General features: G+C 43.6%; 1 protein-coding gene across 1 annotated transcript; it reads left to right on the plus strand.

Moving 5' to 3' along the window:
- Positions 1-1,604: 1,604 nt before the first annotated feature.
- Positions 1,605-20,469, plus strand: fn1b (fibronectin 1b). Its single transcript, XM_068738841.1, has 45 exons — positions 1,605-1,734; positions 1,991-2,116; positions 2,405-2,542; positions 3,040-3,171; positions 3,589-3,726; positions 3,809-3,972; positions 4,050-4,275; positions 4,456-4,638; positions 4,769-4,945; positions 5,165-5,320; positions 5,544-5,672; positions 5,803-5,946; positions 6,948-7,069; positions 7,830-7,998; positions 8,095-8,271; positions 8,615-8,743; positions 8,859-8,948; positions 9,054-9,248; positions 10,020-10,298; positions 10,396-10,659; positions 10,749-10,843; positions 11,115-11,283; positions 11,474-11,560; positions 11,765-11,956; positions 12,220-12,411; positions 12,545-12,634; positions 12,772-13,038; positions 13,128-13,244; positions 13,330-13,491; positions 13,576-13,731; positions 14,143-14,259; positions 15,401-15,670; positions 15,752-15,939; positions 16,023-16,110; positions 16,194-16,373; positions 16,459-16,548; positions 16,818-17,006; positions 17,116-17,205; positions 17,567-18,003; positions 18,111-18,249; positions 18,782-18,943; positions 19,055-19,180; positions 19,273-19,379; positions 19,501-19,596; positions 19,781-20,469. The coding sequence occupies exons 1-45, from the start codon at positions 1,605-1,607 to the stop codon at positions 19,856-19,858; spliced, it is 7,152 nt and encodes a 2,383-aa protein (XP_068594942.1). The 3' UTR covers positions 19,859-20,469.
- Positions 20,470-21,275: the final 806 nt, after the last annotated feature.

Below are 21,275 nucleotides of genomic sequence, written 5' to 3' on the forward strand. Positions count from 1 at the left end.
TTCAGGACTTTGGATAAGAGGCAAAACGTCTTTAAGCTTTTCCAACAAGTCCAGTTGACTTTATTCAACACAGCGATCTACCTAGACCTGGAGGATTGAACATCTTCACAGATATTATTTTCACTTTTATTTATTTTTATAAAAAAAAAAAAAGGAAAATAATTTAACTTGCTAATGCACTGCAGACTTCTGTGGAGAAGTTACTTATGAAAAACTGAGACAGAAAGGTAAGTGATGCAGTTGTTCACTCTGATACAATCCAGACAGCCTCCTGGCTTCGACAGAGACAGCTCATAAATCTGATATGAACACCTAATAGGCCAGTAACTTAAGTAACGGCCTACATTCACCAATCGAGTACGAACTGAAGTTATCGTTGTTCAAATATATCAATCTTTTCTGTCAGTCCCTCTATGCTGATGGGGTGCACATCTAAGCAAAAATAAAATTGCACAATTTAACATTTCTGCAGCTTGAAGCTGCCCTTCATGTTGATCCTCCTTAGCTTGGTGCTGTTTCATAAGTGGAAAGTATGTGGAGGCTTTTTCCATACAAAAAGATTTGAGACTCGGCTGCACTCGCTATTAAAATCAACAACTGTGTATTTGCTGGTTTCCTCCTCTACTCCCTCCAGTAAACATCTGGTTCATTCTTCAGTCCTCGGGAACGACTAATTCCATTTGACTGGAATCATTACATCGTAGTTTCCAACACAGGGTTGTTCTCTAGAACAGAACCATGACTGGAAGTGGGACCAGCTGCTTCTGCACCATGACTTGACCAAAACAGCATGCTGTGGTTAGTGCTATATTTTTCCCCACTAATTTTACACTCAATGCTTAAAAATATAAGGTTTCTTGGCAGAGAAACTGATTTCCCACACACACTTTTGGTGGATACATAACTAACCAACCATCAGCCATACATGCAGGTAATTAAACCTCAGATATTTTTAATTCTTAAGACCCCAAGGTTTAAACAATACACAATATTTTGGGCCTGATTACATTGGAAAATGTGTCAATATATTTAAATTCTGAATTAAACTTTTTTTTAATTCTTAGCTTGTGTGACTGCACAAAAATTCGGATTGAATAGAATGGTTGAAAAAAAATCAACAAAAATTGTTCATTAATAAATTTAACAAGCACATATCCTTTAAATTACTGTATTTGTCCATGCTCATTTACTATTTCAATGTTTCCCTTCATATATCCCATCAAGGATCCAGCTCCAGCCTTTGGGCGCACATTCAGATTTATAATTTCAAATTAATTCTTGCCCTTTTTTTATCCTTTGAAAGTGTAGTATCGAGTGTCATTAGATTAGGCCCATTGTCCACAGTCGGGCGGGTCATCTGAGCTCCAGACGCCCTCCCCCTCAGCAGGCTGCGGTGCGTCCGGGTATAAAAGCAACGCGCTCCCCTCCCGTCGGTCTGGCGCACCAGCTGCGAGGCGGCAGCTGAAAGGGACAGAAGTGGAAGTTCACTTCTCCAAGCGACACTTAAGTTCTTAACTGCTTTGTTTTTTCTTTTTTTTTTCTACTTTTTTTTGTTAACAAGATTTTTTTTTTAACCTTAAATTAAAGTAAAATAAAATACAAATATGACCAATAGCCTGCTGACCGTGTTGCTGTTTGCGCTCTGCATATGCAGCGCAGTTCACACCTTGCCGAAGAGCAAAAGGCAATCCGGCCAGTATCAGGTGTATCCTGAGGTCCACGACGTTACTCCAGGTTCGTACTTTAACATATTGTTGAGTTTATATATGTTTTTAAAAACATTCCCCAGCATGAAGTAATTTCTAAGCCAATGTGTTTTTACAGTAATCTTTTACAAATGCCTACTTACTGATTTTACTTTGGATTAATTTAATCAAATATTTCCTTCTAATATTCCTTCTTCGAATCAGCCTGATTTTTGATGTCTAGGTCACGGTCAAATATAGAGATGGCTATGTTACAGTATTCTCTTTACATATTTTCTCTGTAGTTGGCTGTGAGGAAAATGGTCAATCGTTCAGACTGAACGAGCAGTGGGAGAAACCCTACCTTGGTAGCACAATGGTGTGCACCTGCTATGGATCAGCAGGCATCAAATGTAAAACTAAGCCCGAAGGTCAGTGTCAGTCAAAAATGTTTCTGGAGGCCATTTTTCCTTTGTTTTCATATCCCAAACCAGTGAAAACCGACTGAAGATTCAAACTGGTGCCTCCTGCAATCACATTGTTGTGTCATTTCTGTAAATTCTCAAGAATGAAATCACATTCCTTAACTTAACCCGAGAAAAACAGTCCAACTCATGTGCTCAATAGTCTGTGTGCCTTCTTGAAGCGGTGAGAGCAACATCCAGGTGCTCAATAACAACAGCATGACTTTTGAGTGCTTCCTCTGTTCTGCTTTGCAGTGGACGAGACGTGTTATGATAAGTACAATGACCGGACATACCGGGTGGGGGAAACCTATGAAAGACCCAAGGACGGAATGATGTGGGACTGCACCTGTATCGGCTCTGGTCGTGGAAAAATCAGCTGCACTATTGCAAGTGAGTGACCTGAATTCCAAACTGCCCTTAACTTAGAAATCAAAATAGAACATGAAAAAAAAAATATTTCTGACATGAAGCTATTTTAGTGCTTTCTGATTGAAATTAAAAAGTGCTTTTTATATTTCCCATTGGGTATCCTGTGCCTGTTTCAATCAGGAGAGACTAGTAATTTGATCTTTTATTACCGGCACATCATGAAATTCTATCTGATGCTATTGGACAGATGTGACCAGCTGATGAGAACAGCTGTACTCAAATGATGGCCAGCAACAATGATAGCAGGAACATGAGACTGAGGTGTGGATGACAGCACAGTGTGACAACTCAGATTGGGCCAGGATTAGTCTTCCTGACCGAACTTTCACAAGATCTTCATTACCTCAGGATCATTGAATTGCATGCTCTACTTAAACTCTAATGAGTCTATCTATACAAATATATGGATGTCATTCAGCCATAGAGCATGTTTAAAGGCATCTTTTTGTCATTCACAGATCGCTGCCATGAAGGCGGTAAGTCTTATAAAATTGGGGACACATGGCAGAGGCCTCATGACACAGCCGACTACATGCTGGAGTGCGTCTGTCTTGGAAATGGCAAAGGAGAGTGGACCTGCAAGCCCGTGGGTGAGTGCCGCACGTCGCCTCATGCATTTGAACCACAGTGTTTTGTCTTTCCATATGAGCCCTGCAATGCAGATAATGTGAAATGGTGGAATTTAAACAATAGAGTTTGAATATTCAGCTGCTACCATACACATAGGCACATACCTGATATGGACACACAATCCTCCAGACAAGGTAGTTTCTCCGAAGTATGATTGTGTTTGATACCATAGTAAATATTTCACCACATGTCCAGACAAATAAGGTAAGCTTTGGAGGAAGCACGACTTTCCTCCTCGCTTATCTTAAGCCACAAGTGTTGATATTCTCCATTTCTTCTGAAAATGTTCAGTTTGATTGATATGACGTGAATTTGCAGCATCTCCTGACAAAATTCAGATGCCCTTAATGAAGGCTCTCATGTTTTTGCTGCTGAAGCTGAGCGCTGCTACGACAGCAATGCTGCATCTTCGTACATCGTGGGGCAAACTTGGGAGAAACCGTACCAAGACTGGATGATGCTCGACTGCACCTGTCTGGGAGAGGGAAATGGACGCATCACATGCACCTCAAGAAGTAAGAAGAACCTAAACACACAGTTTTGCATTCCAGATGTACCAGCTGTTGACAACTGCTTTTTTTTTCTTCTTTCAACCAGATCGTTGTAATGATCAGGAGACATTGATGTCCTACCGTATTGGAGAAACTTGGACAAAGAAGGACACAAGTGGATACATCCAGCAGTGTCAGTGCTTAGGAAATGGCCGTGGAGAGTGGAAGTGTGAAAGACACAATGCTGGCAGAAGTGAGTGGAACAAAAAAAATCCACTCTCTTTTGAGTTGAATTAGCTAAAATAGCAAAAGTTTTATTTTGATCTCAGCATCTGCAGTCTTGGCATTCATTATTGTATTCTTCCACTCGGCCCGGTTGGTTTACAGCCACAGGTGCTGTTGTGGTGAACCCCACCCACTCTCTGCAGAAGCAGCTCGACCCCCCCGTTGAGGGGACTTGTCGCACAGACTCTGGTGCCTCTTATTACGATGGACAGCGCTGGTTCAGAAGCCAAGGAAGCAAGCAGATGATCTGTACTTGTCTGGGCAATGGAGTCAGCTGCCAGGAGTCGGGTGAGTGCAGAAGGGAAGGTAGAAAGCAGTCAAGACTCAGCGGTAACTCAAATGGGTTTCCATGAATCAGATTGAGAGACCCCAATTCATTCACAGAATTAATGCAAAAAAAATATTACACATAGATCTGCCTCTACTTTAATTGCATTTGTGTGGCATTTTCATCTCATGTCTATGCAGAGGCCCGGAACCAGGCATACGGTGGCAACTCTAATGGTCAGCCATGTGTGTTCCCATTTGTCTTCATGGGAAAGACCTACTATTCCTGCACCTCAGATGGACGCACAGACGGGCAGCTCTGGTGCGCCATAACCTCGGATTATGAGAAAGAACCACAGTACTCTTTTTGTACAGAGAAGAGCGGTGAGACGGGCATAAAACTAATGACATTGTTGATGAAATTCGTCTTGAAGTTGCAGCCGGTCAATGTCGTACCGAGAAGGGCGACAGATCAGACAGACACATTAACCCTTGTGTATTGTCTGTATTTCAGCCATCGTGGCAACACGAGGTGGAAACTCCAATGGTGCCCTGTGCCACTTCCCCTTCCTTTATAGTGGCCGTAACTACACTGACTGCACTTCTGATGGGCGGCGTGATGGCATGAGATGGTGTGGTACAACCCACGACTATGACACAGAACAGCACTTTGGATTCTGCCCAATGGCAGGTCAGTGTTTGTGTGTGTGTCTGTGTGTGTGTGAGACACTCGTCAGATAAATGTCTATCCTTGTAAAGAAAGATTTGAAATCTTCCAATGTGATTGTATGAATAATGTTGTCAAAGACCGGCTTGACATTTTGGCGATGTGATCAAAAACACAATGCAGGAGCACAGAGCAAAGTATTCTCTGATAGTCATTTCCTTTTCCCTATCATTTTTCGCAAAGCCCACGAGGAGTTGTGCACCACCAATGACGGGGCAATGCACCGTGTGGGCGACAAGTGGGACAAACGCCATGATGTCATGGGTCACATGATGGAGTGCACATGCCAGGGCAACGGACGTGGGGAGTGGAGCTGTGTCGCTCACTCACAGCTGCGAGGTCAGAGAGCAGAAACAAAATGGCTCAAGTATTTTAGAAGTTAGAGGTAGCGTCAGGGTGCAGGGAGTTGCTCTGTACAGACTGGAAGTCCTCAAATAACAAAAATGATTTATTGATAGACTGAATTCATCTTAAAATGTGTTACATCTTGTAATTTGACGATGGAGCGACAGCTCTATTGCACATGAAGAAGAATGAAATGCTTTGTCTTTTATGTGCCCAGATCAGTGCATCGTTGACAGCTTGTACTATGAAGTGAACCAGGAATTTTCCAAGCGCCATGATGAGGGTTACATGATGAACTGCACCTGCTATGGACAGGGGCGTGGTCGCTGGAAGTGTGATGCTATTGGTGCGTCCATGTATCCAATAGCTGCATGGGAATTAAAATGCTAATGATCCTTTTCAGCTACGCTTTGTAAGCCGACCCTTCTTTGTCCTGACCGAACATCTAATGAGATTCCTTCTGTGATCTACAATAGATCAGTGCCAGGAGCCTCAAACCAGGGCATTCCACCAGATTGGGGAATCATGGGATAAAGTCATCCATAACATCTTGTACCGCTGTTATTGCTATGGAAATGGTGTCGGAGAAATGAGATGCGAACCCCAGCAGACAAATCAAGGTAGGAGCAGTGATGCCCGCCGTGCTTTCTTCCTCAGGTGCTGTAGAGCTGTTGATGCTGAATGTGCATGATGGGAGCAGTTTTAGGTTCACTTCATAGCTTCCTCATAAATGTCACATTAGGAAGTTTTTTTTTTATTAGATCAAATAACTGGATGTCTTTGCAAAATATTATATTACCTACTTATAGTGTTAATTTGGTATAATGCAAAGTTCATTTAAGCTGTTTTCATATTTCATACAGTGCCGCTCACGTTCCACTGAATCTGTCAGTTCTTATTCTGTGTTTGCTGTACTTATTAAAATCCCTTATATTATGAACCTCCTTCCTCTCACCTCCCCATAATCTCCCATCATTCCCACACTTTCACTTGCCAAGTTCTTGATGGGGTTTTGGAATTATTTTCTCAACCCTGCAATCTTGTAAATGGAGACATTTCAGCTAAATACGCCACCCCTGTCTTCCCCTTTGTCATTGTTTGAGAGGTTTTTCCACCACTTGTTGCTGTACTGATTTACTAAAAACCGAGCCCCCACCCTTTGGACTGGTCAAAGGGTGGGGGCTCGCTTTCCAACTTTTCCCCTTGGTTGGATGAATGTTGCTTAATGTGGTACTTTGTACTATGGCACATTCTGTCTCCTGGAACAAACATTGACCTTAAAAGTTCCAGTTGCAGCATTTGTCTAAAGCGTGTTTGTGAATGTGCAGCACAGCGGCTTGGAAGCTCCATGTGGGTTCTTGCGGGAGGCTCGATGAACTGTGTTGAATATAGTACCCCGGTGTTATGTCACACTCTAAGATGTCAGCGGGTGTTTGAAATGGTTTATCACCGTCTGGTGGTGTGGTTTTATCCCTAAGTAGCTAACTGTCACCCACTCTCTACAGGTAACACTGCTGTAATACATGTCTTTCATATTGTCTTGTGTCTAATAGCCGCTTGGTTTATGTCTCTCCTCCTCTCTGCTGCTGGCTTCCTCTTAATCGTTTCACAAATTCCTAAGACGGCCACAGACCTGTCCAGGTGATCATCACAGAGGCCGGGAAACTGCCAGACTCCCACCCTATTCAGTGGAACCCACCCACGTCTGTCCAGATTTCCCAGTACATCCTCAAATGGAGAATGGTGAGTCACCCTTCTGGTTTGTGATGCCGGTTAGAGATCGTAGCGGAGATTAGATTTTTAGCCCACAATTGGCTTTTAAATGTGATGCCTGGTGAGCAAACAGCCTGAGTGAGGTGCTTTTGGTAATGTTGACTGGAATTTGAGCATGGACAAACAGGAGGGCTAAAGGGCATTTGAATGTTAGTCTGCACACAGAAACAGGGTTTTCTGCAGATTCCAAGGAAAACATCCCCTTCCTGATGATTTTTCCAACATATATAATTATCTCTGTTAGGACATCAAAGCGATTACGCTGCTTGAAATGTTCATAAACATTTCTTTCTTTCTTTCTTTCCTTCGTTCTTTCGAAGCTTACAAAAAGTCTAAAGCATTTCCGGGGAATGGGCTGGTATATTTTTTCCAAGTCCCTCAAAGCCCTCGTCGAGCTTTCCTGCTGAGAGTTTTTGTAGTTTTCCATCAGTCCCTCTGATACTACCACTTACTTAGGTTAGGTTAGGTTTAGCTTGTTATTACACATGTACATGTACAAGTACAAGGTAACGAAATGCAGTTTAGCATCTAACCAGAAGTGCATTTATTAGACAGAAGTAAAAAAAAAATACACAAATAAGCTTACAATAAATCTAAAAAATGTAATTGACAGCCTCAAATAGATGTTCAGATTTGCACCGGTCCATGCTGAGTGTTGGAAGTCTCACTCAAGCTCGTTCTAGTTGACTTTAAACCCTTTAATTATACATAATTGTATGTCCTTTGTTAGAAAAATACCCGTGCCCCTTGGAGGGAAGTCACCATCCCTAGCCACATGAACTCCTACACCATTACTGGGCTGCGTCCAGGCCTGACCTACGAGGGTCAGCTGATCAGCATCCTCCGCTACGGGCGGCGCGAGGTCACCCGATTTGATTTCACCACGACACATGGGTCTTGTGAGTAGCCTGGATCAGTGGCATTTTCTCAATGCAACAAATCCTAAAAAAAATAAAAACTTTCACAGAAACATTATTTTCTCTTTATCTCTCTAGTGGAAACATCTGAGGGAGAGACCACCCAGCCCGCTCCAGTGGTGGACACCTCTGAGTCTGTGACAGAAATCACCTCCAACAGCTTTGTGGTTTCCTGGACATCAGCTTCTTCTACAATCTCTGGTTTTAGGGTGGAGTATGAGCTCAGCGAGGATGGGGCCAAGCCCAAAATACTGGGTGAGATCCACTGAATCCTCCTTTAATCCATTAGTTCTTTCAGTTGAAGTTTGACATTTGTTGTTGGAGATGCTATGATGCAAATTCTGTTTAGAATCAGCAATATTGATCACTCCATTGTTGGTGCAAGGCACTAATAAGTATTGTCACACTGCAACAAGACAGTTTCTGGTTTAAGAGCCGAGCAAGTCATGTCACAGCATCACATTGAGGCAGCAATCATGTGAAATCCAGTATTGCCATTCAGCTCCCCCCACTGCCAAATAGCTACCGCGGTATAACGTGTTTAACATGCAAATATACTGGCTGGTCGACTAAGCAACTTTTCGTACCCTTTCTTAAGATGTTCCTCGCGCAACCACCTCTGTCACCATCGGCGACCTTTTGCCGGGACGCAGATACAATGTCAATGTTTACGAACTTCCAAATCAAGGACAGCCAAACCTCATTCTGAGTACCTCTCAGACCACAGGTTGGAGAACATCTCTCTCTCTCTCTCTCTATGGCATTATAGTAAGATCAAAATTGTGCATGTGCTGTAAATATTTTGCAAAATACAATATGAATGATTCTATCCGTCCCTACAGCCCCTGACAAACCAGCTCAGCATGCAGTCGGTGAGGTGGGAGAGACGTCTATCCGGATCAGCTGGTCCAAGCCTCAGGCCCCAATCACTGGTGAGGACCTTGACTGCATTTGTGTGTTTATTTTGTGATTTCGATGAGTGGTTGACAATAGAGATCCGTGTCATGTGGACTGTGTGCAACGATTTGTTCCTGCAGGTTACCGTGTGGTTTACGCGCCATCAGTTGAAGGCAGCAGCACTGAGCTGATCCTGCCAGACTCAGAGACCTCAGTGAACCTGGTTGACCTCCGCCCTGGTCTTCTCTACAACATCAGCATTTACGCTGTGGAGGAGGACAAGGAAAGTGAGGCAGTTTTTGTACAGGTCAACACTGCTGGGTCTCCTCTACCAGGTACGCATCTTCAAACGGATACACAATGTAATTAGTGCTTCTTCTTAATTGAAGACAAAGGCAGGTTTTTAATTTACTCATAACATTCACAGTATGTTGTGCTATTCTTTATATTTAAATTCATTTTAGATCGTTCTCAGACTTTTGGATGTCATTGAAAGAAGAGTAGATTCAGTTCATGTTTGAATTTGAAGATTCCTTATAGGGCTTCAGGGTTTTAAGAGAAGATTTCCAGTGTTTGGCCGAAGCTGTCAAAGTACTTTTTTTTTTTGACAAAATGTGCTTTTCATACTATAGCTATGCAATTAATGTATCCTCCGAGACTACTTCCATCTCATTCTAATGTAAACCCTGGATGAACTCTTTTCATGGTAGGCTCATATTGAAACGCCTGAGCAGATGTTTTAAATCCTCTTAGGAGAGGAGTATGAATATACAGCCCAGAGGCGCACACGCTTCATAAAAACGTCTGTGTGTCTTAAATTGGACATCCACTTATGACTCTCTCCTTCTTGTGCCTGGCACGGCAACATTTTATATTTTGTTATGCTTTACAAACAAAACCAGATGCTGTAAGGAATGCATGTGAATTGTTACATGCGGCCTGGTATGTAATTTCTCTGTTTTTATAAGCCATTACTCTTCTGTGCGTCCTCATTTTTACAGACACAACAATAAAGATAGCTGTTCTGCACTTAGAGTATTTTCCTTTCCTTATTTCCTATACTAACTATGCCGCTTCCCAATCAATCTGCCATTTCCCTTCCATAGAAGTGGTTCCAGCACCCACAGACCTGCAGTTCTATGAGGTTTCCGATGCAAGGATTGCCATCACCTGGACTGGTCCGCCTAGTGAAGTGACTGGGTACAGGGTCACCTTCTCCCCCGTTGGTCCTGATGGCACTGAGATGAGACCCCTGCCGCTGCCCACCTCGCCCAATGCATATGCTGATATCACCCACTTGCAACCAGGCACACTGTACCGCTTCTACATCTACGCCATCAATGGCGGCGTGGAGAGCAAACCACTTAAAGGAGAAAAGTCTACCAGTAAGTCTTGCTTAAATGAGACACAGAAGAATAACAGCCAAAATCAAAACAATCAGATCTTCTGCCATCGATGAGTTCAAATGTCTTGATTCTTCAGAGCCTGACGCGCCCGCCAACGTGCGTTTCACCGACATCGGCCCTGACAGTGCGTTGGCCGTCTGGGAGGCTCCTCGTGCCATTGTCACAGGCTACCGTCTCTTCCTGAGCATCCAGGGCTCTAATGCCATTGAGAAGAGGATCCCAGGCAGGATCACCCAGTACCCTTTCAGGAATCTACGTCCAGACACCCAGTACACGGCCACCCTCAAGTCTGAACTGGACAATGAGCTCAGCGAGGGCGTCACCTCCTATTTTACCACCAGTCAGTATTAAGAACAACAGTATTATCAGCATAATAGAGAGCATTACTGCAGTAAATGTATGCCCCCCCCTCATTTGTTTTCAATCCAGCTCCCCGGTTGGGAAATGCACCTCCTTTCAGCACTGAAGTTACTGATACCTCTATCATTGTCACCTGGATACCTATCAGCAGGTTCAGCTACAAGGTAGAGGCCCACCTCTCTTTTTTTGGCATCTTTGAGTTCACTTGATTCATTTCTTAATTTAACTTTTTAATAAGACTCATTGCTCTCATTAGCTCTAAACCGACATCGCACTGGCTGCTCGGCACAAATGAAGACAAACAGCCAATCTCTGGCTTGATGTGTACACAAGGAACAGCTATAACCTGTCAGCCATAGCAACTCAAGCAGATGTAATGTATGTGCTGTGGTTTATTTTAAGTGGTTTATAATATATCTGCTTCCCCCCCCCCAGGTGTCTGTCCTCCCCAGCCAGGAAGGCGAGTCTCGCAGAGATGAGACCTCGGACTCTGGGCGTATTTATATTCTTGGTTTGATTCCTGGGACTCGGTACACTTACAACGTTCAGCCTATCTTTAATGGACGCAACCGTGGAAATCCCATCACCCGAAATGTTGTCACGTGTATGTAGTTCATTCATTTGAGCTGATTTATGAAGACAGCCAATGCATTGAGTTTTCGATGCATAACCGATCTCTAGATTTTAAAGGGCTTTTGTCCCTCACGGCACCACCCTCACCATTTGACAAGAGTTAAGTTTCCACAAATCATGTTTCCCGTGCTTGTTTCACGTCTATTTTCCTCTCCTGGCAGCCCTGTCTCCTCCCACTGACCTCAGAGTGGAGTCCAATCCGAACACAGCAGATCTCACTGTCCATTGGGTAGCCTCCAAATCGGCAGGTAAATATTGACTCTGCTCCCCACGCATATTGAAGCATGCCAAGTCTAGACCTTGGCCTTCGAATGGTATTTTTTTCATCAGGACAAATGTCTCTTCCCGGTATTTCCTTTTTATTTCTCAAAGTGACTCATAAATTGCAAAAAGCCTCTTAGGCATTATGTTCTTTCTCATCCATATTTGAAATGTTCATCCATCCTCTGCAGACATCACAGGCTACAGAGTGACAAGCACACCAACCAATGGCCAGCAAGGAAACTCCCTGGAAGAGTTTGTCCAAGCTGATCAAACCTTCTGCATCCTCGAGAGCTTAAATCCCGGAGCCGAGTACAACGTCAGTGTTTTCACTACCAAAGGTTATTTGGAGAGTGTCCCTGTGTCCACGATTGTCACACCCGGTAAGAACTGCCTGGGATGTATTCAAATATGTTATAAAAGGCATTACAATCTTAACCTCGTTCACAGTATCACAGAAAGAAAGATAGATGTGACATCACAAAGCAAACGCCAGCTGGTGATTGAACTCATCCACTCTGTATGGGGGTGTTTGATGGGCTAGAGTTGATGGACACGCACATTGGCATCCCTTTATTTAACACAAAAGGATAAAACAAAGAGCAGCAACTTTGAGTTATTGACTTTTAACCGCTAATTCTTTCAGTTGTTCCAGCCCCCACCAACCTGCAGTTCAGCGGGGTGGCTCCTGACCAAATTAGGGTGACTTGGACAGTCCCCCACGTTACCTCACCAAGAGACATATCTCGATTTGTCATCCGCTATCATCCCGTAGCCACCGATAGTGACGTCAAGGAGGTCAATGTCGGCGGAGCCACCAACACCTTCCTGCTGCAGAGTAAGAAGTCGTAAAGATGACGTGTGTTTAAACATGCCTGACAGGATTCTGCCGTTGATGACACAATCAAGCTGTTGATTTTTTATTTTGCCATTGATTCATGTACTTTCTGCTAACTGCGATTTCCATATAGACCTACTGCCCAACACTGAGTACCGCATCAGTATTGTGTGTGTCTACGGGGAACGAGAGAGCCAACCGGCAACAGGAACTCAGAGGACAAGTGAGGACAACTTCCATAATGTTGTTAAGGTTCTTCTTAGGTTAATTAAAATAGGTTTCTGCTATATATTAGACTTAATGCTATGAACACGTTAGGTCAACTCTGTTTACTGAATATTTCTCTAAATTTCCCTCCAGCTCTGGACTCACCCACGGGCTTGGTCTTCTCTGATATTCGCACAAACTCCTTCACTGTCCAATGGCTGGCTCCAATTTCTGCCATCACTGGCTATCGTATCCGCTTCCTAAAGACGAGTGGTGGGCGGGCCAAGGATGAGAGGCTGCCCCCGACCAGGAACTACTACACTTTGACTGGTCTCACCCCAGAGACAGAGTATTTGATATATGTGTATGCTGTCAGCAATAATCTGGAGAGTCAACCTTTGACTGGCACACAGGCCACCAGTGAGTTCCTTCACTGCGTTATAGCAGCTCCTCTTCTTTTCTTCTTCATCACCTGAGATTTCTATGTTTTTTTTTTACATCATTTCTAGTCTCTGATGCTCCCACTGACTTGGAGGTAACATCTTCCACCCCCACCAGCATCACCATTCGCTGGGATGCCCCCTCCGTCTCAGTGAACAACTACCGGATTACCTATGCAGGACCAGGTTTGTACGTGCGTGAATAAATGGTATCCTCAAAACCTCAGGCATAATCTGAGATTAACGCTCAGACCTTCTTCACTCTGTCTAGATGACAAAATCCCTAAAGAGCTCACGATCCCAGGCATTCAAACGACAGCAACCATCACAGGTCTGAAGCCTGGAACGGAGTACGTTGTCACAGTCTTTGCTGTTACCGGGAGAGGCGACAGCCCTGCCTCTAACGCCGGGGTCTACATCACACACAGGACTGGTACAGCAGCATGGAGGAGATTATTATTTCATTTAAATCGGACGCTGAACTAAATCTAAAGCTCTCTGTGTGCCCTCCCGTTAGATACGGAGCCTCCGACTGAAATGAAACTGACTGATGTGAGTGACAACACCATCACAGTCCGCTGGTCTCCAGCACAGGGACCAATCAGAGGCTACAGAATCACCAGCGTCCCAAAGAATGGCCAGGGGCCCTCTTACTCTGAGGTGGTGGCCCCTGGTAAGACAAGAAAACAGCAATCCAAAAGGCTCTGATATTTACTTCACACACTATCGAATACAGGGGGTCTTCGACTCACGACCGACGCGACTCGCGGCTGTTCAACTTTACGTTTACACTCGTCTGTTGTTGTTGTTTTTTGTCTGTTTACGAAGTGTTTTTAACGACATACCCGAAAGCGAGCGAGCTTCAGTTTCTGCAGTCTCACCCACGATTGTCTCGTTCTACTCCACATTTCCAGAATCATGACGCAGCATAATATACTTACGATAATTTAACATGGTCCTTTTTTACGATCAAACCCTCTGAACCAATCATGGTGGTAAATCGACGACCCCCCCCCCTGTAATATAATCCTTCCCACACAATATCTTGTTGTCATTGTTTGTTTTTTCCACTCCTCTATTCCAGATCAGACAGAGATAACGTTCACAGGTCTGATGCCCACTGCTGAGTATGTTGTGAGTGTCTATGCTCTGGGCAATGACGGACAACCCTCTTCCCCCGCGGTGGAGAATGCTCTCACTGGTTAGTTTGATACGTTTCAGTTACGTCTGACCTAAGAAAGGTGACCGTTTTGGTAGTGAGTGACATTTGCATGTGCTTCATTCTATAGGAATAACTCCTCAGTGTGAGGTAATGATGATTGGTGTCTAGTTTGAGTGTCGTAATCATGCTGGCAACTAGTCACATAACTATATACAAAATGTTTTGGTAGTACTTAAGGTTTAGTATGAATGCAATCTGTTGGACATTTGCTTATCTTCTGTATGTTGAAAAATGGCAAATAGAGCCCATTTTCTGACATCCCACCAATGAAGGTGATACAAAATATTAGTATCCAGTGGTAGTGGTATGTATTTAAATCATTTACATATGTAAATAAAAAGAAGTATTAATACCATGCTGTGAAAATATTCCACTACAAGTAAAGTTCTATAAGAAAGAACGTTTCTTTTGTTAATCCCACATGGCGAAATTGTTTTTTCACTCGACATACAATTTTACACACACATTAATGGAGAGATGGTCGAGTGAAGGAAAAGCCACGTAGCAGCGCCCAGCGCTGTTGGCACATAGATTACTGTTTGTATTGTCTCTGTCTCATGAGAACCGAATATCTCTAAAAAGGTGGCTTCGTATTTGCTAAAAAAAAACTGTCCTGTATTCATCTTTACCAACTATTTTCAACTATCAGCAATCCAAAGACAATTTTAAATGTCTTATTTAGCTGAAGAAATAGGCTTGATCTAAAATTGACAAATATATATATTGAAGTAAAAGTACAAGTATAAGTTGCATATAACTGAAATATTTAAAAATCAAGTCCCTCAAATTCATAATTACAGTAGCTGAGTAAATGTATTACTATATTCTACTCGTTTGCATATGAGGCATGCTATGAAAACGAGTAATATATATTCTAAAAATGGCAGACTTCCTTTTGCATGATGTTAAAGTTCAAAATTAAATGTAACCTTTTTTTGTATATGAGCAAAATCAATTCATAGTGCTTTTGATTGTAACAAACTGACTGATCTTTAATACAAGTCTTGCCATTCATGACAATGTTTATCCTTCGATATTAACTGTCAGGTAAATTTCCAACCATTGAATCAATGTAAAATCTTGATGGTCTGATGCCGACTAAGTTCCTCCTCTTCTGCAGCTATGGATCGTCCCAAAGACCTGACCTTCTCCGACATTGACTCTAGCTCCATGCGCATCACGTGGGACAGTCCAGATGGCACTGTGACATCATACCGTGTCCTGTACTCCAGCCCAGAGGAGGGCGAGCGAGAGGTTCATCCAGCACCCAGAGGTGAACAAGACAGCGTGATGCTAAGAGGTCTTCGCCCTGGGACAGAGTACACTGTTAAAGTCATTGCCCTTCATGACCGTTTACCCAGTAAACCACTGATGGGAACGCAGGCCACAGGTATAACCACAAAGGAAAACATTCACAACTTCATGCTTATGTTCTCCAACTCTGATTCTAAATATTCTTTTGCCACCGCAGTGATCCCTGCACCGACCAGCCTGCTGATCTCAGAGGTCAGCTCCTCCTCCTTCGCTGTGTCATGGCGAGCCCCCAGTGCGCGCCTGACAGGCTATCGTGTAGTCGTCAGCCCCAAGGACATCAATGGCCCCACCAAAGAGATGAATGTGGCTCCCGACACCACACGGGTCGTCGTACCAGGGCTTATGGTAAACGGCGTTCTGATCTCAGTATTCATATGGCTTCATAGTCATGTGGAAATAGTCTAATACTGCATATGTGTGTACCGAAGGTGGCAACCACATACCAGATACATGTCTATGCTCTGAAGAACTCTGTCACCAGCAGACCACTGGAGGGAGAGGTGACCACGCTGGAAGGTAACGGCCTGCACCGTGAATGGGGACATTTTCAGTCTTCTCCACGAAAGATTAATGGATGTTTGCTTTCCTCTGCGGTGCAGATGTAAGTCCACCTCGGCGTGTGCGGATTACTGATGTCAAGGACACCTCCTTCTCTCTGATCTGGCGCTCTAAGGCTGAAACCATCACTGGCTATCTCATCAGTGCCACGCCCGTCAGTGGCTCACACCCCACTATCAGCAGGAGCATCCCAGGGGAAACAAGCACCTACACTCTCACAGGTGCGCCACACCTCCTTACCAAAGGGCTTCAATGTGAACACAAGAGTAACTTAACAGAGTGTTTTTGTTGTTGTTGTCTTTTCAGGTCTTCAGCCAGGCACCACTTACTCTGTCAGCCTGTATACTCTGAACGGCTACACAAAGAGCGCCCCATTTACGCTTACGATTCAAACAGGTATCATGGAGCACGGTGTCTGATCTCTAATTTTCACTGCGAATACGTTTCAGGCTTCATCTCTTTCTTACCTCAACTTGACATATTGATTTAATTGCTGCTTCTGGCATCTTATTTGTCTCTCGGGTTACTCCGTTCTTCTGCTGAGTTTGCACATCCGAGTGGGTGGAGGTCCACTCTCCACTTGGATATATGTGAATAAATCATTTTGTATAGTTCCTGACGGAGCTTCTCGAGCTCACGCTTTAACCTGAAATCATTCTTCACAGCTGAACCCGTGGTCCAGGCTCCCACCAATCTCCTGTTCACATCGTTCACCCCCACCACCATCTCCTTCACCTGGCAGCCCCCTGCCACACACATCACAGGATACTACGTCACCTACGAGGAGTCAGGAGGAATGCCACGAGAGCTAATCCCACGACCCCATGCGGGCCAAAATTACGCCACCATATCCAGTGCGTGCTCATGAGCTGGAACATTTTCCCTTTAAACAATATTCACATATTAAATATTGAAAAGGGCTTATTTGATATGACCGATGCTAATAGCATTGCATCTCCTCAGACTTGAAGCCGGCTACAGAGTACACCATCAAGATCATTGCGGTGCAGACCACAAAGCGGAGCACACCTCTGGTGGGCAAAATCAGGACTCGTGAGTATTCCCAGACTTCTGCTCTGTACGATCAATAAAGAAGCGAATATCCGCTCAAGCATAATTTAATGGCAGCTTTTGTTTGTGCCGCTGAGGCAAATGTTTTAAACTGTGCTGTGAATTAGCATTGTCCTAAATAATGTCCCCTTCCATTTTGAATGCTTTGAAATGCCATTCAAAATATCTTGTGTGTTTATAATACTGCATTAAGAGACACTTTGCCGTGAATTACTGACCTAGTAATGCTGCTTATCCATCACCTTCTGTTAGTTTAGTTTATTTATTGCAACTCTACTTTACCCCCCACCCCCCTCCCCTTGTCTAACCTGCTTGCTTCCCTAACCCCATCTCTCCTGCCCAGAACCAGATTCCTTGCTTCCCTTGCCTTTGCCCCACATTCCCGGAGGTGACGTTGACAGGCTGGATGTGCCTGAAATTGATCTGAACAGATTCCAGGTAGTGGGAAACAGTGCCCAAGATGGGCATGGTGGTCAGGCCCAGCAGTACATAGAGTACAACAATGATGGCCACAGATATAATGGGAACCGTGACCGCCCACAGTCTCCCTATGGGCAAGTTCGTGAGCCCCTGGTCCTTCTGGCCCTTCCCGATGCAGAGGGCAGGAGACTGCCCATCGTGAAGCTGAACGCACCGCTCGGCTCTACTTTAGGTAACGAGACAGGATTGCCACAGGAGGCTCAGACTCAGACCTCCATCTCCTGGGAGCCTCACGGGCAGAGCAATGCCTACCTGGTGTCCTGCCATCCTCTCACGCACTTGGATGAGAAGATGTTCCAGGTGAGGAACAGGAGTTATGGGTTCCAGCCAACCCGAGATAAATCCAGCATTTTGTTTGAGGCGTCTTATTTCCAATGGGAAAACGTTTTCTCCCTCTGCTTGATCAGGTCGAGCTTCCAGGCACAGCCGCCACCGCCACCCTGATAGGACTGACCCCGGGAGCGAACTATAATGTGATTGTGGAGGCTCTGATTGGGGCGCTCAAACACAAGATTCTTGAGCAAGTTGTCACTGCTGGAAACACAAGTAAGCATCCTGCAATCAGGACTAGTCTGAAGTGGGCTGGAGGTAGGGAGATCCCTCCATGACACAATTCCTGTTAAATGACACACCTGTGTGTAGAGAATCAGTATCTGCAACCATACTTTGTTGTATAATCTTTTTTTGATACCCTCTAGTCTAGTAGGTAAATTAAGCATCTTGTGACTTCATGTGTTTCTATAACAAGTATCAGGTGGTTCAGGAGTAAGTGGCATATATCCTCAAATAACAGACATGCTCGTTATTTATATCATTTAAAAGGGAATCATATATTTTAATGTGTATATATATGTATATTTTGAATTTCGCATATTCTGTTTTTTCCCCCAACACATTTTTAAAAAGTAACTCTTTCCTTTTAAATTTTTTCTTTTCGACAACATGATGCTGAGAAGATATCTAAATATTGATGAGTAACTAAAAAGTGAATGCACCTGAAAAATTATTCAATTTAAAAGGGGGCAGATGCGAATCTGGTTAATTGATCTGATAAATATTTCCCACCATCTCCCTTAAGTCCCAAATGCAGTGCCCTCCACTACGGACTCATGCTATGATGCCTTTACTGCCACCTACCATGATGCTGGGAGTGAATGGGAGCGGATGTCTGAGACTGGCTTCAAGTTGTGGTGCCGGTGCTTGGGCCTGGGCAGTGGCCACTTCAGATGCGATTCATCAAGTATGTTTCAGAGTTTTCTTCAATTTGTTTTTCTCTTCAGGTACTTTTGCATATTTGAAATGACTTATTATGTCCCTTGGATTCCGTGACTGTTATTATGTTCATCACTAGAATGGTGCCATGATAACGGGTTCAATTATCGCATTGGAGAAAAGTGGGAACGTCGTGCAGAAAACGGTCATTTAATGAGCTGTACTTGTTTGGGAAATGGCAAAGGAGAGTTCAAGTGTGAACCACGTAAGTCGTGTTAGCGCCCGAAGACCTGCTCTGTGAGTGATCCAGAGAATATGTGAACGTGAATTTAAAAGCATGATGTCCGTATCCTACAGATGATTCAGTGTGCTACGACGATGGCAAAACCTACCAGGTGGGGAACAAATGGCAGAAGGAGTACCTGGGTGCAATCTGCACCTGCACATGCTTTGGAGGACAACAGGTACGACACTTCGGCCTTAATACCTTTGGGGCTGACGCTCGGCATATTGAATTATTCATCACATTGACTTCAGGTCATTCTGAGTCGTATGAAGCATGTTTGACTCCAAATGCATCTTCAGGGCTGGCGATGTGAGAACTGCAGGAAACCAGGAGCTGATATCGATGCCAGTCCGCTGCAGCCTTCTAGATATGGAGTCAACACGCTGCACAAACTGGTGAGTCAAACATAGAAGTATTTTATGTTTTATCCAAGCAAAGCTTCAACTCTATTTAATTATTTCTTAAATCTTATAGCAATAAAAAGGCCACGTATGCTTAAACAGTGTAATTAAACCCAGTGGAAATACACAACTGTTTGTCAGTGGACATGAGTTCTCACCTCTCGAAATCTTCCTCCAGAATATTCACTGCCCCATTGAGTGCCTCCGACCCGACCTGCTGGCAGACGCGCATGTTCCTCAAGATCTTCTGGAGTAAAAGATCAATCATCAGACAAAAATCCAATATGTCACCGCTTGTTTTGCCCTCCCAGCCAATCCCTGTGCTGTCTCACCCTGTAGAAACAAAGCTGTTTGCAGCTGAGCTCACTGCATTCTCACCATCTGATGCACGTTTAACTAAAGGTGTTTATCAGAGGCCACCTGATCTCTTCGCTGTCATGACTCTGAATCTGTCTTCCATTTGTAAATGTAGGCTCCTGATTTATCCGTTTCTTTATTGTGTCTCTGCTTCTGTTAGATTGGCACTTGTTTTACATTGAAGTATAAAACATTCCCATAAGAGCAGACACAGTCAGAAAGCAGTGTGAATGAATGTCGAAGTCAAATGTTTAATTAAACTGTTTTCTGGGGCTCTTCTTTCGCTGAGGGGTTTGCACTGTGTGATTGACACATTCAGAACCCCAATGTCTCATAACTAATTTATCCCTTTAATCTCAACGTATGAATGTGTGAACTGGGATGTGAGAGGGATTTGAGCTGTTCTATTTGGGTTTTTTCGTGTATTTTTTTGTCCGTGCCAAAGTTGTCTCTTACCTTAGACCAAAGAAGTCCCTTATTTTAATAAAGCTGGAGAGATCCTCAAACCTATCCAGTGTGATGTTAATTCACTTTCATACAGAACCGAGTTTAGCAATAGATTTGTCTCTATTCCCGTCGAGCTCTGCCCTCTTTGCAGTCTCTCTAGTCTGCTCTCAAAACAAGCCTAAAGGAGAAAGCACATACACAAACAAAATTATATAAATCTGCTTCCTTATGCAGTTTAAAGTAAATTATCAAAAACAAGACAATCATTCCAGCAGTTTTGTTTAGACTGCTCGGACATTATTTGTATATGATTTGGATTGTTATCACAATATAAGAAAAAATAGGTGGAATAGGTAAAAAAACCCATCAGGATACTAAATGAAAACTATAATGATTGATTTTTTATTTATTTAATTGGCACGACATAACGTCTCTGCAATGACGCACGGCAACTCAAACTACAATTATCTCTGTGAAAAACATAACAAATGTATCCTGCTTTCAGAACGGGTTGGTGTCATCATTTGACCTTAACAATGATAATTATTAACTATTATAAACATTTGAAACAGGTTCGTGTCGTCACTTGACCTTAACAATGATAGTGAAGCTAATTTGCCACTTGCATTATGAAGTTCCTCCATGACATAATCTTGAACGGGATCGAAGCATGTGTGGCAGCCAGGTCAAGAATATTATAAAATGCAGTTATGACATTGCAAATTTTGAAAGCAGTCAAAATGACTGCCTTGGTAGTTCTAGTGTTAAAAATACTTTTATCTTAGACAATGTTTGCAGGAGCGGCATTCTTCTTCCAGTTGTAGGCACACACTTTTTGCCAATGCCAGCGTGCTGATATCAAACTATCA

The sequence above is a fragment of the Brachionichthys hirsutus genome, chromosome 1 (genome assembly GCF_040956055.1).
Source record: "Brachionichthys hirsutus isolate HB-005 chromosome 1, CSIRO-AGI_Bhir_v1, whole genome shotgun sequence".
NCBI classification, from domain to species: Eukaryota; Metazoa; Chordata; class Actinopteri; order Lophiiformes; family Brachionichthyidae; genus Brachionichthys; species Brachionichthys hirsutus.